This window comes from Suncus etruscus, chromosome 5 (genome assembly GCF_024139225.1).
Source record: "Suncus etruscus isolate mSunEtr1 chromosome 5, mSunEtr1.pri.cur, whole genome shotgun sequence".
NCBI classification, from domain to species: Eukaryota; Metazoa; Chordata; class Mammalia; order Eulipotyphla; family Soricidae; genus Suncus; species Suncus etruscus.
This window is the reverse complement of record NC_064852.1, coordinates 155,783,963-155,796,890: the sequence shown is the minus strand read 5'-3', so window position 1 is coordinate 155,796,890 and position 12,928 is coordinate 155,783,963. Positions and strand designations below refer to the sequence as shown.

At 52.2% G+C, this 12,928-nt stretch overlaps 1 protein-coding gene and 1 long non-coding RNA gene across 6 annotated transcripts in view; both read left to right on the top strand.

Moving 5' to 3' along the window:
• Positions 1 to 12,928, top strand: part of LOC126009513 (uncharacterized) — a 175,518-nt gene that overhangs the window by 136,217 nt on the left and 26,373 nt on the right. The gene's annotated exons all lie outside the window — the stretch shown is intronic.
• Positions 1 to 12,928, top strand: part of TRAPPC9 (trafficking protein particle complex subunit 9) — an 88,142-nt gene that overhangs the window by 53,066 nt on the left and 22,148 nt on the right. For all 5 annotated transcript variants that reach the window (XR_007495898.1, XM_049773856.1, XM_049773853.1 and 2 more), the window contains 2 exons: positions 5,734 to 5,876; positions 10,735 to 10,845. Coding sequence is in view for 4 of the 5 variants with exons in the window: in XM_049773856.1 (XP_049629813.1) it covers positions 5,734 to 5,876; positions 10,735 to 10,845 (254 nt within the window). In the remaining variant the exon portion in view is untranslated. The remainder of the gene's footprint in view (positions 1 to 5,733; positions 5,877 to 10,734; positions 10,846 to 12,928) is intronic.

The window sequence follows — 12,928 nt, the reverse complement described above, 5'->3', positions numbered from 1 at the left end:
CTCAGGGATCATTCCTGGCAGGTTCAGGGGACCATATGGGATGCTGCGGAGAGAGAGAGAACCTGGATTGACTGCGTGCAAGGCAAATGGCCCCCCCCAACTGTTGTATTGTTTCAGTCCTACACATGTATTTTGATGTATAGCCCCATGCGGGAGAGCAGATGGACAGAGGGATAGAAAGGCATCCCTTTAGCTGCTCTAAGTGGACACAGCCTCTTACAAAGGCTTCACGCCAGGCTGCATGGCCCATGTCTTGGTGATGCTGCTTTCTTCAAGCTTGCTTCAGTCTCTCAGAATGCAGAATAGGAAGGCATGCTTGACAACAGAACACTTCCTGGCTTCGTCGGAGTTCGAGGTCCCATGGCCCATCCCAGCCACATCACACACACTGTTGTCTGAGCTCTCATACCTCATGGGGACGCACCTAATTGGGTGGCTCATCCCAATGCTGCCACAGGAACTATTACTCAGTAATATTTGCCTTGCCTGCAGCCCACTCCGACCGAGCTCTCCTGGGTGTCCTGGGCAGTACCACATTTTCTGTTGTGGGGACCCCTGTGGCATCCGTGCCCCTATAACTCCCGCCGGCAGTGCTGAGGGGCTCACTGGGTCCTGATTCTGCTCCCCTGTGCTGCGGTATTCAAGAGCCCTTCCCTGCAGGTACAGGCTGGAGAGTTCGCATCCTGGGCTGCTCATAGAGGACCACGCCCAGCTGTGGGGTGTGGAGGGGGCTCTGCCTGCTGTGCTTAAGTCTGCGAGCAGGTTTCCAGCACGATTCCCGCATCTTCCTCTCTAGTGTCTTATAACCTCAATGAGCGCCAAGAACTTAATCTAGTAACCCAGATTGAACAATCATCCACGCCTGGGCCATGGAGAGGCTCATGCATAATTCAGGTGGTTAATACGGGCTGATGGGATTTATTAGTCAGAGTGCCCCCCACCAGGCGGCAGCGGCAGTGCCACCAACGCGTGTGGAACAAGTGTCCTGAGCAGATGGCGTTTGTCGAAAACTAATTATGCCTTCAGTGCTGCCTGTGAAATGCAAACAGGCCAGTTAAGCCCTTCAGACTTTGGGGTACAGGTAAAGCCTCCTAGGGCCCCGCCAGGAGGCTGCTTGCATCTCTCATCTGTCATGAGGATGCACATTTATATTTTTGCTTTTATTTAGAGGCCTCACCCAGTAGTGCTCAGGAATTATTCCTATCAGACTCATATGGGAACCATATGGGATGCTGGGGATCAAACTCAGGTTGGCCATGTACAAGGCAAACTCCCTCCCCACTGTGCTATCTCTCTGGCTCCTGACTATCATTTTGTTTTCATTAAAAAAAAAGGGAGGGGGCACGGAGAGATAGCACAGTGGTAAGGCATTTGCCTTGACTGCAGAAGGACGGTGGTTCGAATCCCGGCATCCCATGTGGTCCGCCGAGCCTGCCAGGAGTGATTTCTGAGCGTAGAGCCAGTAGTAATCCCTGAGCACTGCCGGTGTGACCCAAAACAAACAAACAAACAAAATAACACGTTACTTTGGTCTTTAGCTGTACCCAACAGAGAGCTCAGGGATCACTTCTGGGAGGACTATGGGGAAACCCTTCGGGTGGCCAAGGATTGAACTTGGTCAACTGTGTGCAAGGCCAGTACCTTCCCTCAATGTTCTCACTCCGGTCCCAGATTTGACATATGAACAGTCTGAAGACATGAGTCAGGACAGCGGTGCCTCTGGGCTCGTAGCCAGCCTGATGTCACTCAGACCAGTTGACTGTGGAAGGAGCGTGTATCCCACCGGGTCTTGGCTCCTGATGCCTGATGGCCAGCTAGGGAGGCTCTGATGGTGTGAGACCCAGGCGACTTGAGTCCAGTAGGGACAGAATAGGACAGAAGCCACCTCTGCCGTGGTCTCTTCTGACGCCCTACCAAACTTGGGGCTTGTCTCTTTGAATCGAGAATGTTCTCTGTCTCTTTGAATGAGAATGTTCTCTGTTTGTGCCTTGTTCTTTGAAAAACAAAAACAAAACACTTTTTTTGTTTGTTTTTTGGGCCACACCAGAGACACTCGGGTTATTCTTGACTCTGCTTAGAAATTACTCCTGGTTTGGGGTCAGAGCGATGGCACAGCTATAGGGTGTTTGACTTGCACGAAAACGACCCGGGACGGACCCAGGTTTGATCCCTGGCATCCTATAGGGCCCCCTGAGCCTGCCAGGAATGGTTACTGAGTGCAGAGCCAGGAGTAACCCCTAAGTGCCACTGGGTGCGACCCCCCCCCAAAAAAAAGAAATTAATCCTGCCAGGCTCAGGGGACCCTATGGGATGCTGGGATCAAACCTGGGTTGGCCATGTGCAAGGCAAATGCCCTGCCTGCTCTGCTAATGCTTTGGTCCCAGTTCTTTGAAATCTTTTTAGGTCTTAGAGATGTTTTGAATTTTGTCAATGGAAGTTTTGGTTTGTTTTTTTTTTGGGCCACACGTAGCAGTACTAAGGGGTTATTCCTGGCTCTGCACTCAGGAATTACTCCTGGCGGTTTTTGGGAGACTGATGCTTGTGGATGGCGGTGCTTATGGGATGCCAGGTATTGAACTCTGGTCAACTGAATGCAAAACAAATGCCTTTCCTGCTGTGCTATAACCCTAATCTTTTTGAGTGCCCAAATTGCTGCACAATGCCCGGTCCTCCCAATGGCCAGTCCGGCCCTGTTGCCAGGTGAGCTGCAAAGCAGACACCGGCACACTCACCTCCCGCCATGCCGCTATCTTAATTGTGGACCCCTTCCCGAGTGCCTGCTCCAAGGCCTTCTTCTTGCAAGGCACGCAAGCCATAGGTTCGCCATAGAGGCTCTAGCCCATTTTAGTTGCATTTTGATGGTATGGTCATATGGCCGTCTAACCAATTTTTCATTTAAGAAATCCACGTATAGGGCCCGGAGAGATAGCACAGCGGCATTTGCTTTGCAAGCAGCCGATCCAGGACCAAAGGTGGTTGGTTCGAATCCCGGTGTCCTTATGGTTTCCCGTGCCTGCCAGGAGCTATTTCTGAGCAGACAGCCAGGAGTAACCCCTGAGCACCGCCGGGTGTGACCCAAAAACCAAAAACCAAAAAAAAAAAAAAAAAGAAACCCACGTATAGCGTGATCATGGTAAACTTTGGTCACCCAAGGCTCAGCAACCCCACAACTCCGAGTGTCCATGGGTGGATTAGTCTGGGTCATACCCCCTGTTAGAGAATCCCCTTCCCTATTACAGAATCGGATCTAGCAGTATTTGGGGGAGGGATTTTTGCAAGGGATCTAGATGCAATCAGGCCTGCTCCCCTTTCCTTTATGAACTCTGACTGGGAGTTTTGGCCAGCACTGACCACAATTTCCAGCCTGCCTTTCCTGAAGCTGTTTGTATACATGTGGGGCCAATAGCTCATTTCGACAGGTATCCCAGGAGCCTCTGGGCTTGGTGTCTCTGTTTTTGCTCTTTCGTTTTTGGGCCACACCTGATGGTGCTCAGGGGCTACTCCTGGATCTGTACTCTGATCGCTTCTGGCAGGCTGAGGGGATGCCTGCCAGCAAGGCAAATGGCTCCATGCTGCTATGGCTCCAGCCTCCTGGGGTCTCTTTGAATTGGCCTGTGGCAGCATACTGTGTCCTGAGCAGGCAGGAGAACCCCACAGGGCTGGTTTCTCTCACTCATGCTCACCCATTTTTATCCTTACTCTGTGGGGGATCTGTGTGGTATTTATGCTCCTTTTCATTTTGGAGGGTGGCACTTGGCTTCTTTTTTCTTAGCTCAGAGGATGGTAATTCCTCTGATGGATATTCCTATAAAGGAGAGGTTTGCATCACTGATTTTTTTCTCTTATTATTTGTTCACTTCCTTAAAATATATATGTTAAATATGTGGTTAAACATATATATGGTTAAATATATATACTTGGTAAATATAAATTTGGTTAAATATAATATGTAACTAAATATATGTATGTATATATATGTATATATATATGTTTGTGTGTGTGTATATATATATATATATATATATATATATATATATATATTTGGCTAAGGGACCGTGATTTAGAATTATCGTCAGAGTTTCAGGTATTCAATGTTTTTGCACCAGTTGTACACCCAGTGCTGACCTTCTTACACCGTTGCTCTTTGGTCTCCCTGCCCCCCTGTAATGCTTCCCTGCAGGCTTGTTTTCAGTTGGGTTATTGTTATTTGGTCTCCTGCACTCAGTGCTGTTGTTCTGTAGTTCAGATAGATGCATATGCCTTAGCTCTCTTCACTGCCATGTGCCTGGCAGCCCTGCCCCTGCTGCCTCTTGGTCCTTGTTCAGTGGAACATTGGCCCAAGACCATCTTCCCTTCCCAAGTTCTCATGTATGTCCCATGACATAATGATGATTAGATTTCTCCTCCATGTCTCAGGGCTGGTATGGGAGTCAGCTTCAGCTTCTCAGATCTGGCACCTTATTACCTGCTGCAGACCCTCACACATAGGGCACAGTGCTCAGTGTCGGTGAGGACTTGATTGCAAGCATGGATGGGCTGATGGGTGGGTGGGCAGATGGTTAGGATGAGTAGATAGCAAAGGGGTGAAGGGGTGAGTGGGCGGAGAAATGGAGGTGTTGTGGATATTTGGAGAGTGGATGCATAGATGGAAGGGAAATAAGGAGCTGGATAAGTGGATGGATGGGTGGGTGGGTGGTGGATGTAAGATGGATGTATGGGTGGATGTGTGGGTGGGTGGTGGATGTAAGATGGATGTATGGGTGGATGTGTGGGTGGATAGATGGCCAAATGGATGGATGGATGGGTGGATGGATGGCTGGGTAAGTGGATGGCTGGCTGGGTGGGTGGATAGGTGGGTGGGTGGATGGATGGGTGGGTGGGTGGGTGGGTTTGGGTTTATAGGTTAGTGAATAGCCATATGGGTGGATGGTTAATGTGTGGGTAGAAAGATGGAGGGTATGTGGGTGGATGGATGGATATGTGGATATAGGTATGTGGATAGATGGATGGAGGGGTAGTTGGGAGGATTCTTGAGTAGATGGATGGATGGATGGATGAGCTCTGCCCTGTGGTGGCCACAACCCCATCTGTAAGGTCCAGATTCTGCTCTCAGACCACCCGTCACCGCTGGGGGCACAGCTTGGTCCTTCTCTCTTGGTGGGTTGGGGTTTCCGGGCTGAGTGTCTCTTTCTCTGTGCAGAGGGTGCCTTGAACATTATCTCTGTGTGTCTCTGTGGCTGTATGTCTGTGTGTCTGTGTATCTGTGTCTGTGACTTTCTGGTTGTTATTGTATTGCTCTATGTTTCTGTGTCTGTGTAACTGTATTGTGAATGTGTTTCCCTGTGTCTCTCTCTGTATCTATGCGTCTCTGTGTATCTCCCTATATGTTGGTGTCGCTGTGTTTGAGTATCTCTGTGTCTGTGTGTGTCTGTTTATCTCTTGTGTGTGTTTCTCTGTTTGTGTATCTCTGTGTATTCTGTGTCTGGGTCCACTGCGTCTCCCTCCCCCTCTGTTAGTGGGTGGACCTTGTTCCATGCCTTGTTCCCTCAGATTGGACTCTGTCATTAGGAAGGTGCCAGTGAGTTTGAGCAGATGAGCAAGAGGACGGTCAGAAATGAGAAGGGGTGAATATGTGAACGAGCACTGAGTCAGACATTGGTGTGGGGTGGGGTTGGGGTGGGGTAGGTCCCTGGGGACCGAACAGGGAGGTAACAGCAGCCTCTCATTCTGCAGACCCTGGAAGCGATCCTGCATTTCAAGTACTCGGGTGGCCCGGGGCACACGGATGGCTTCTACAGGGCCCTGACCCTGGGCCTGCACGTGGATGTGGGCCCCTCCATCTTCTTCACCCGCGTCAGCACCTTGCCGGCTACGAGGTGAGTGGATGGCTCACACAGGGGTGACCCGGGTGGTGGGCGCAGAGGGATACCTGTGGGAGGGAGTACCACTGACCACGGGGCCTGTCTGGGACCCAGAATGTCACACATATGGCCCAGCTCAGTGGGCACCCTAGGACCCTCGCCCATCCCGGGCCTCTGTCCCCTCCTTGGGTTTAACCATCCAGAAGCCCTGGACATGGTGGGGGGGCACCCCAGGGACTGACCAGAGTGGTGTTTGGAGATGATTCTGAGACCGCAGCTTGTGGCCATCAAACCCACATTTCCTGCTGCTCTTTCTCAGGTTTGCCGTCCCCCACAGCCACTCTGCTCACTTTCTGCCTCCCCTGCCCCAGCTGCAGCCCCATCTAGTCTGGGGGAGCCCCCCTTGCTCTGTTCCCCTCTGGAGTGAGGGAAGCCCAGTGGGGTGAGGGGACCCTCGCTCATCATTGCTCCTCCACTCCAGTGACTCTTTTGTTTGTTTGTTTTGTTTTTGGGTCACACCCAGCATTGCTCAGGCTACTTCTGGCTCTGCGCTCAGAAATCGCTCCTGGCAGGCTTGGGGGACCATATGGGATGCTGGGGATCAAACCCAGGTCCGTCCCAGGTCGGCTGTGTGCAAGGCAAACGCCCTACCACTGTGCTATCATTTGGCTCTTCCAGTGACTCTTAATGGGGGATTCGTTGCTTCCTGCCCAGAGCTGTTTAATGACGTGGTTGGGGTGGGCTGGCTGTACCCTGTCTTCCTGCAGACCCCTGAGCGGGTTTCCAGTCTGTGAAGTGAAGTTCAGAGCCCGCAAGGGCAATGTTGCTCCATGACCCAGTGTAGTCAAGCAGCCATGCATTATGCTGCTTCTCCCACTGAACCCCATTATTCCCAGGTAGGGGCAGATAGAGCAGCACCATGATATGTCCAAGGCACTGGGCTTCCTCTTGGCACTCCTTAGCTGGGTATTTATCTGTCTACTTAGTAATTTTTTGCTGGGCGGCACCTAGTGGTGCTCAGGGCTCACTTCTGGAGAGGTTTGTTGGGAGAAGCACTAGTAAGTGGGGTCCTGGGGATCAAACCCAGGACACCACATGCGAGGTCTGTGCCTTGACCCTGTCATGCTCATTCTTAGTCCCCATTGGCTGGGTTTAAGTCTCTCGTGAAGTTGGGGGATTGGCAGGCCCTGGAGTTCATGTCCGTGTGTCTGATGCTGGCGCATGAGTCTGCCCTGGCTTTGTTCATTGTCCTTGCAGCTCACGGGTCCTCCCAAAAACCTCCAGAAACTTGTCCCCACATCTTGAGGTGGACAGTGCGGTCACTTGTGGGGCCACTGTTGAGTTTAGAGACACCTATGAAGTGTTTCATGGGGGCTCAGGCCCAGGCATCAATCAAGACATTGTGGCTGTCACTGCTGTGGTTGTGTTTTCATCACATGCTGAGTTCTGAGTCACCTGGGGCAGGACCTGTGGCAGGTCGGAGATGCAGGCACATAGCCTAACTTCTTCCTGTGTCCCCCATTCCGTGATGGTGCAGCAGAGGCTGCGAGAGGTTTCCAGGGACCCAGCAGCACCCTTTGCCTTTCTCTCAGGCAGTGAAGTGGTTTGGGGGATCCTGTTCCCAGAAAAATCCACACAGACCACTAATCAGCGAGCACTCAGGGACTCAGGAGTGGGTGGAGAACAGCAGGCCCTGGGGGAGTAGAGGGGAATTGGGGCTCCCCTGAGGTGCTTCCAGCCCTGTGCATGGTGTGCTCGTGTCTGGGCTGTGGCAGGGATAGGGGAGGCAGTGTGTGGCAGATGCCCTCGAGGCACAGTGGGGACCCTGCCCTGTTTGGTCTGGCTTTGTGCCGAGAGACCCCCCCACCGTGCAGCTGGGGGGCCAGTTCTCCAGAAGGCGCGTGCGCCTTTTTACTGTCTGACAAATGAAAGCAGAAAACGTGCTTCTCGCATCCTTCTTGGTCTGCTCATTTGTTTACACGTAAACAGCCGAGACACGAGAGACGGTGCATTCAGTGCGTTCCTCTGAGACAGATTCCCACTGTTGTCATAAATATATATTTTCTGCTGCAGTTTTACATTGAATAGTCTACATTTATAATGTTACCAGAGGAGGAGCGGTACGAGGGTTTGGCTGTTTGTGTGTGTCTCTGTTTTGTTTTTGGGACTGGAGTTTAGCCCTGTCCCACACCCCTGCTGAGCTGGGGAGCCTTTCTTTCCTGCACACAGGGGCTGGACTTTGGAGGATCTATCTATCCCCTTTTTCATCTGTTCTAGAACTTTTCTCACCTGTGTGTTTTAGGAGTTTGGGGTAGGGGGATGGCTCTTCTGGGGGTCCTTCCTGCCCGCCCCTCACTTTCTACGCTATCACTTGGTGTCCCAGCTCTGTGCTCCAGTGACAACACACACACACACACACACATACACTTGTATACGCAACCACACTCACATATACACACATTTATGTACACATGTGCATGTACAGACACACGTACACTAACACAAACCCCAACAGACACTCGTATACACCATGCAATTACACATATGAACACACATACTCAAACTCACACACTCACAGAAACTCACATTCACAGAAACACAGTCTTCCCAGGAGGGCCTCCCCTTTGAATGCACGGCTGACCTCTCTCCAGGCTGAGGTGCCTCATTCTTGTCCAGCTCCCACTACTTCTTTTCTTTTCCTTTTTTTTTTTTTTTTGTTTTTTTGGCCACACCCATTTGATGCTCAGGGGTTACTCCTGGCTAAGCGCTCAGAAATTGCCCCTAGCTTGGAGGGACCCTATGGGACGCCGGGGGGGGGGGGGGGAATTGAACCTCGGTCCTGATCCTTGGCTAGCGCTTGCAAGGCAGACACCTTACCTCTAGCGCATCCTCGATGGCCCCCCAGCTCCCACTTCTGCTCCTCACCATTGGACTTTTCGGTTTTCTGTGTGTTAAATCTGTAGTTTTGCCTTTTGGTGTTCAGTCCGGTCCTGAGTGGTGGCCCCACTGGGGCCCAAGGCTGCCTGCCGGCCTCACACCTGCCTCTTATCAATGACGTTGTCCCAAATTGACCAGACCTGCCAGGACCTTCCTCCTCCGGAGGTGTCGCTGTCCTGGTCTCCTGTCCCCCTCTCGGTCCCCGTGCCCTGTCCTGGTCCTGCACCCAGACCACCAGGCTCTGCTGGCTGCAGCAACTCTGCCCTTTATTGTCAGCTTGTCTTCCCCACTCCCATGCAGTCGTTTTATTCTCCTACAGAGCTGCCCTAAGTTAGGTCTTTGTGTTGACAAAGTGCCCTGGTCAAATTTTGACAAGAGTTGCCATTCATCTTGGAGTCACTTAGGCAAGAATTTTCGGGACACATTAATTCCTGGTTGCTTTTTTCTTTTTTTTCTTTTTTTTTTGTTCATTTGTTTTGGGCAACACCCAGTGATGCTCAGGGGTTACTCCTGGCTCTGCACTCAGAAATAGCTCCTGGCTTGGGGAACCATATGGGATGCTGGGGGTTGAATCCAGGTCTGTCCTAGATCAGCCGTGTGCAAGGCAAACGCTCTACTGATAGCTGTGCTATCACTCTGGCCCCTGGTTTTTTTTTTTTTTTTTTTTTTGTGTGTGTGTGTCCTTGAATCCACTCTTCAGTTTTATAGTTTCTGTGTAACCCAAGCAGACGGGGAGTTGATTCTCTCCTCTGACAAGTGGCAGCTTTAATCACAAGAGGAAGTCGAGTCTGTCCTGTGCTTTTTTCATGTCAGAATTTAGTTGAGGATTATTGCTTTGACATTCATGAGAGAGACATATTAAAGCTCAGGAGTTACTCCTAGAGCTATACAGGAAAGCGGAGGCCAAATGGGGTGCTGGGGATTGAACCGGGGTTGACCAGGTGCAAGGTAAATGCCACTGTGCTCTCTCTAGCCCTCTTTCCCCATTTTCTCACTTTTTTTTTTTTTTTTTTTGGATTTTGGGTCACACCCGGCAGTGCTCAGGGGTTATTCCTGGCTCCATACTCAGAAATTGTTCCTGTCAGGCTCGGGGGACCATATGGGATTCCAGGATTCAAACCGATGACCTTCTGCATGAAAGGCCTTACCTCCTTGCTATCTCTCCGGCCCCATTTTCTCACTTCTGTTTTTCTATATATCTGCATGTGTCTGCAACATATCTATGTGCATCCATGCTCACATGTCTTATGCATGTTTGTGCTCACATGTCTATGTACATGTATCTCCATTCACATGCCTCTGTTGTGTAAATTGTCTGTACGCAGTCTGTACGTACCTATGTCTGCATGTGTGTACCTACATCTCTGTACACATCTGTATGTGCCTATATGTGTCCGTGATCACATTTCTGTACACGTCTCTACACATATGCCTGTGCGCATCCCAAATCCCTGGCCAGGCTCTGTCACGTGCTTCTTGGAGCGGGCGCCATCATGCCTCATGTCTGCAGTGGGCAGGACAAGCAGACTGCTGCTCAGGACTCAGTCCAGGCTGCAGAGTCTCCGAGTCTCAGGTTTTCCTGTGACAGCAAAGGGAGAGTCCAGCTACCCCCCGACTCAGGAAGGCCCAGCGGACGTGGGCACTCACTTCTTCACCTCTCCCAGACTGCTCCACCCTGCTGGTGCTGTGGAGATGCCATGTACCTGCTGAGGGCCTGGCTTGCCCCTGCAGACACCCACTTCTTGTTTCTGCACCATGTCCTGTGATGTTGGTGATGCCATCCCCTGTCCCAGCCTGTGGCCCCTGGCTAGTGTCCAGGTTGTCAGAAACTGGCATCGGGGGCTCTGTTGTCCTGTATTTTGAGGGGGCCATGGGGGACCACCCTAGTTTTTGGCCACTGCCCCCTCTTACCTGCCGCCCCCCCCCCCACCTCCAGCACTCGCCAGTGCCACCTGCTTCTGGATGTCTTCAATGCCACTGAGCAGGAGCTCACAGTCAGCGCCCGCCACACTGACGAGCTGGTCCTGCAGGCTGGGAGCTGCCAACGGTGAGTGAGTGACCCGTGTTCTCTTTCTGCCTTTGTCCCTGGGGGTGCTCAGGCTGCCCCCAAGTCCTGGGTTTGCTCTTGGCATCAGGGTAGAGCTGGGTGTGGCGTCAGGATTGTTTGCAGAATGGGGCTGTTCTTAAGGGGCAGGAGTGCCCCTTCTCAAATCCAGACTCCCAGGTGCAGATTGTGGGAGTGAGCGTGAAGTTTTGGGTTCTGTGGGAGAAGGGATGAGGGTTAGGGCACTGGGGCCCACATGGAAGAGCCGAGTTCCCGCCCTGGGAGTGAGTTGGGGAGACAGGGGGGCTCAGGGACACTGCAGGTATGCAAGGTGTAGCTCTGCCTGCCATATTCCTAGGGCTCTGGCTGGGCAGCCACAGGATCCCCCGAGTACTTGCACCAGATGGAGGAGCACAGAGAGTAGGCGCTCCTGGAAGAGCAGGCGGAAGATGCCGCCTGCAGGCCCCAGATGCAGAAGCATTGAGCACCACACCTTGGGGAAGGCGTCCTTGCAGGCCCAGGGATTGGGATGCAAGTCAAGCCCTGCAGGAGTCTCCAGAGTGGGAGTCACTCCTGAGGCTGAACTTCCCTTCCCGGTATCCCACACAGCAGAAAAGGCCTCTGCGTGTGGTCATGGCTCCGTTCTGCTGCTCCTGCTGGCCCAAGGGGAAGGTCAGAGCATCTCCAGGGTCCCATAAAAAGGCTACTTCCGGGGGGCCGGAGTGATAGTACAGAGGATAGGGTGTTTGCCTTGCACACAGCAGACCAGGTTTGATTCCCAGCATTCCACAAGGCCCCCAAGTCTGCCAAGAGTGACTTCTGAGCACAGAGCCAGAAATGACTAGTACCTGAGCACCCCCTTCCAAAAAAAAACAAAAACAAAACAAATCCCAAAACACTGCTTCCAGCTCATCCCGACAGCTGGGGAGGAGTAAAGTTGCATTTCTGGGAGGCAGGCTGGCATGAGCTGCTGGTTCCCTATGAGGACCTGCCAGGCACCCTGAGGTGCAGGGAGGCCATGCCGGGGCACCCTTCGTGCTGATGTCACAGGGCAGCAGGTGTGACTGCCATGAATGGGCATAACACAAACATGCTGGGGTCACGGCACACAAACCATGGACCCTGCAGGACATTGGCCTTGTGGAGCTGCACGGACGCCCTCTTCCCCGGGCACTGCACCCCATTTGCCCTGCTCTTCCTCTTAGTCCAGGTGACATTTGTCCATTTGTTTACAGACACATGGGGACAGGATCAATTGGAGCACTATGCGGCATTTCACACTCTGCCACTTCCTCATAGATAAAAGCTCTCTTGTCCTAGTGATCAAGCCCTGAAAAGGCCATAATTTCCCCAGCAGTTCAGGGCCCATGTTTGGTCTTAGCTCTGGGATGCCGCCAGTGAGCCCCAGAGCCCAATCAGCGAGCCCCAGAATGTTACCATAAACTGGGTTTGGGTCTGGACACACCTACAAGATTCAGCTGTTACTCCCAGCTCTGTAGTCAAGAGCCCTCCCTGTGGTGCTTAAAACTCAGGACTGGGGGCCAGAGAGATAGTATGAAGGTAGGGCGTTTGCCTTGCATGCAAAAGGATGGTGTTTCAAATCCTGGCATCCCATATAGTCCCCCAAGCCTGCCAGGAGCGATTTCTGAGTGTAGAGCCAGGAGGAACCTCTGAGCGCTGCTGGGTGTGATACTCTCCCCCAAAAAACAAAAACAACAACAACAACAAACTTAGGACTGAACTCGGGGCTCCTGAGGGAGAAAGCACATTCTGAGCTGCTGAACCATCTCCCTGGAACCTTCCTAGACACCCTAAGCTGTGAGCATGAGCCAGCTTAGGGGGTGTGTGCCACACCCATGCCCTAGGGCTTGCCCAAGAGGGGCTTGCCGGAGAACCCCCTACCTGCCCTCGTAGTCAGCCTCAGCGGGACCCTCTCTGCCCTGAGCACAAATGTGGCCTTTAATACCGGGAGTTGGCAGGGTGGTTTCGTTTGTCTAGTAAGGAGGGTGTGAAAAACAGCAGAGCCCTAAAAAGCCTCTGGGGCGTGGCAGGTAACTCTTGCTGGGGTATTGCCTAGCATATTCAA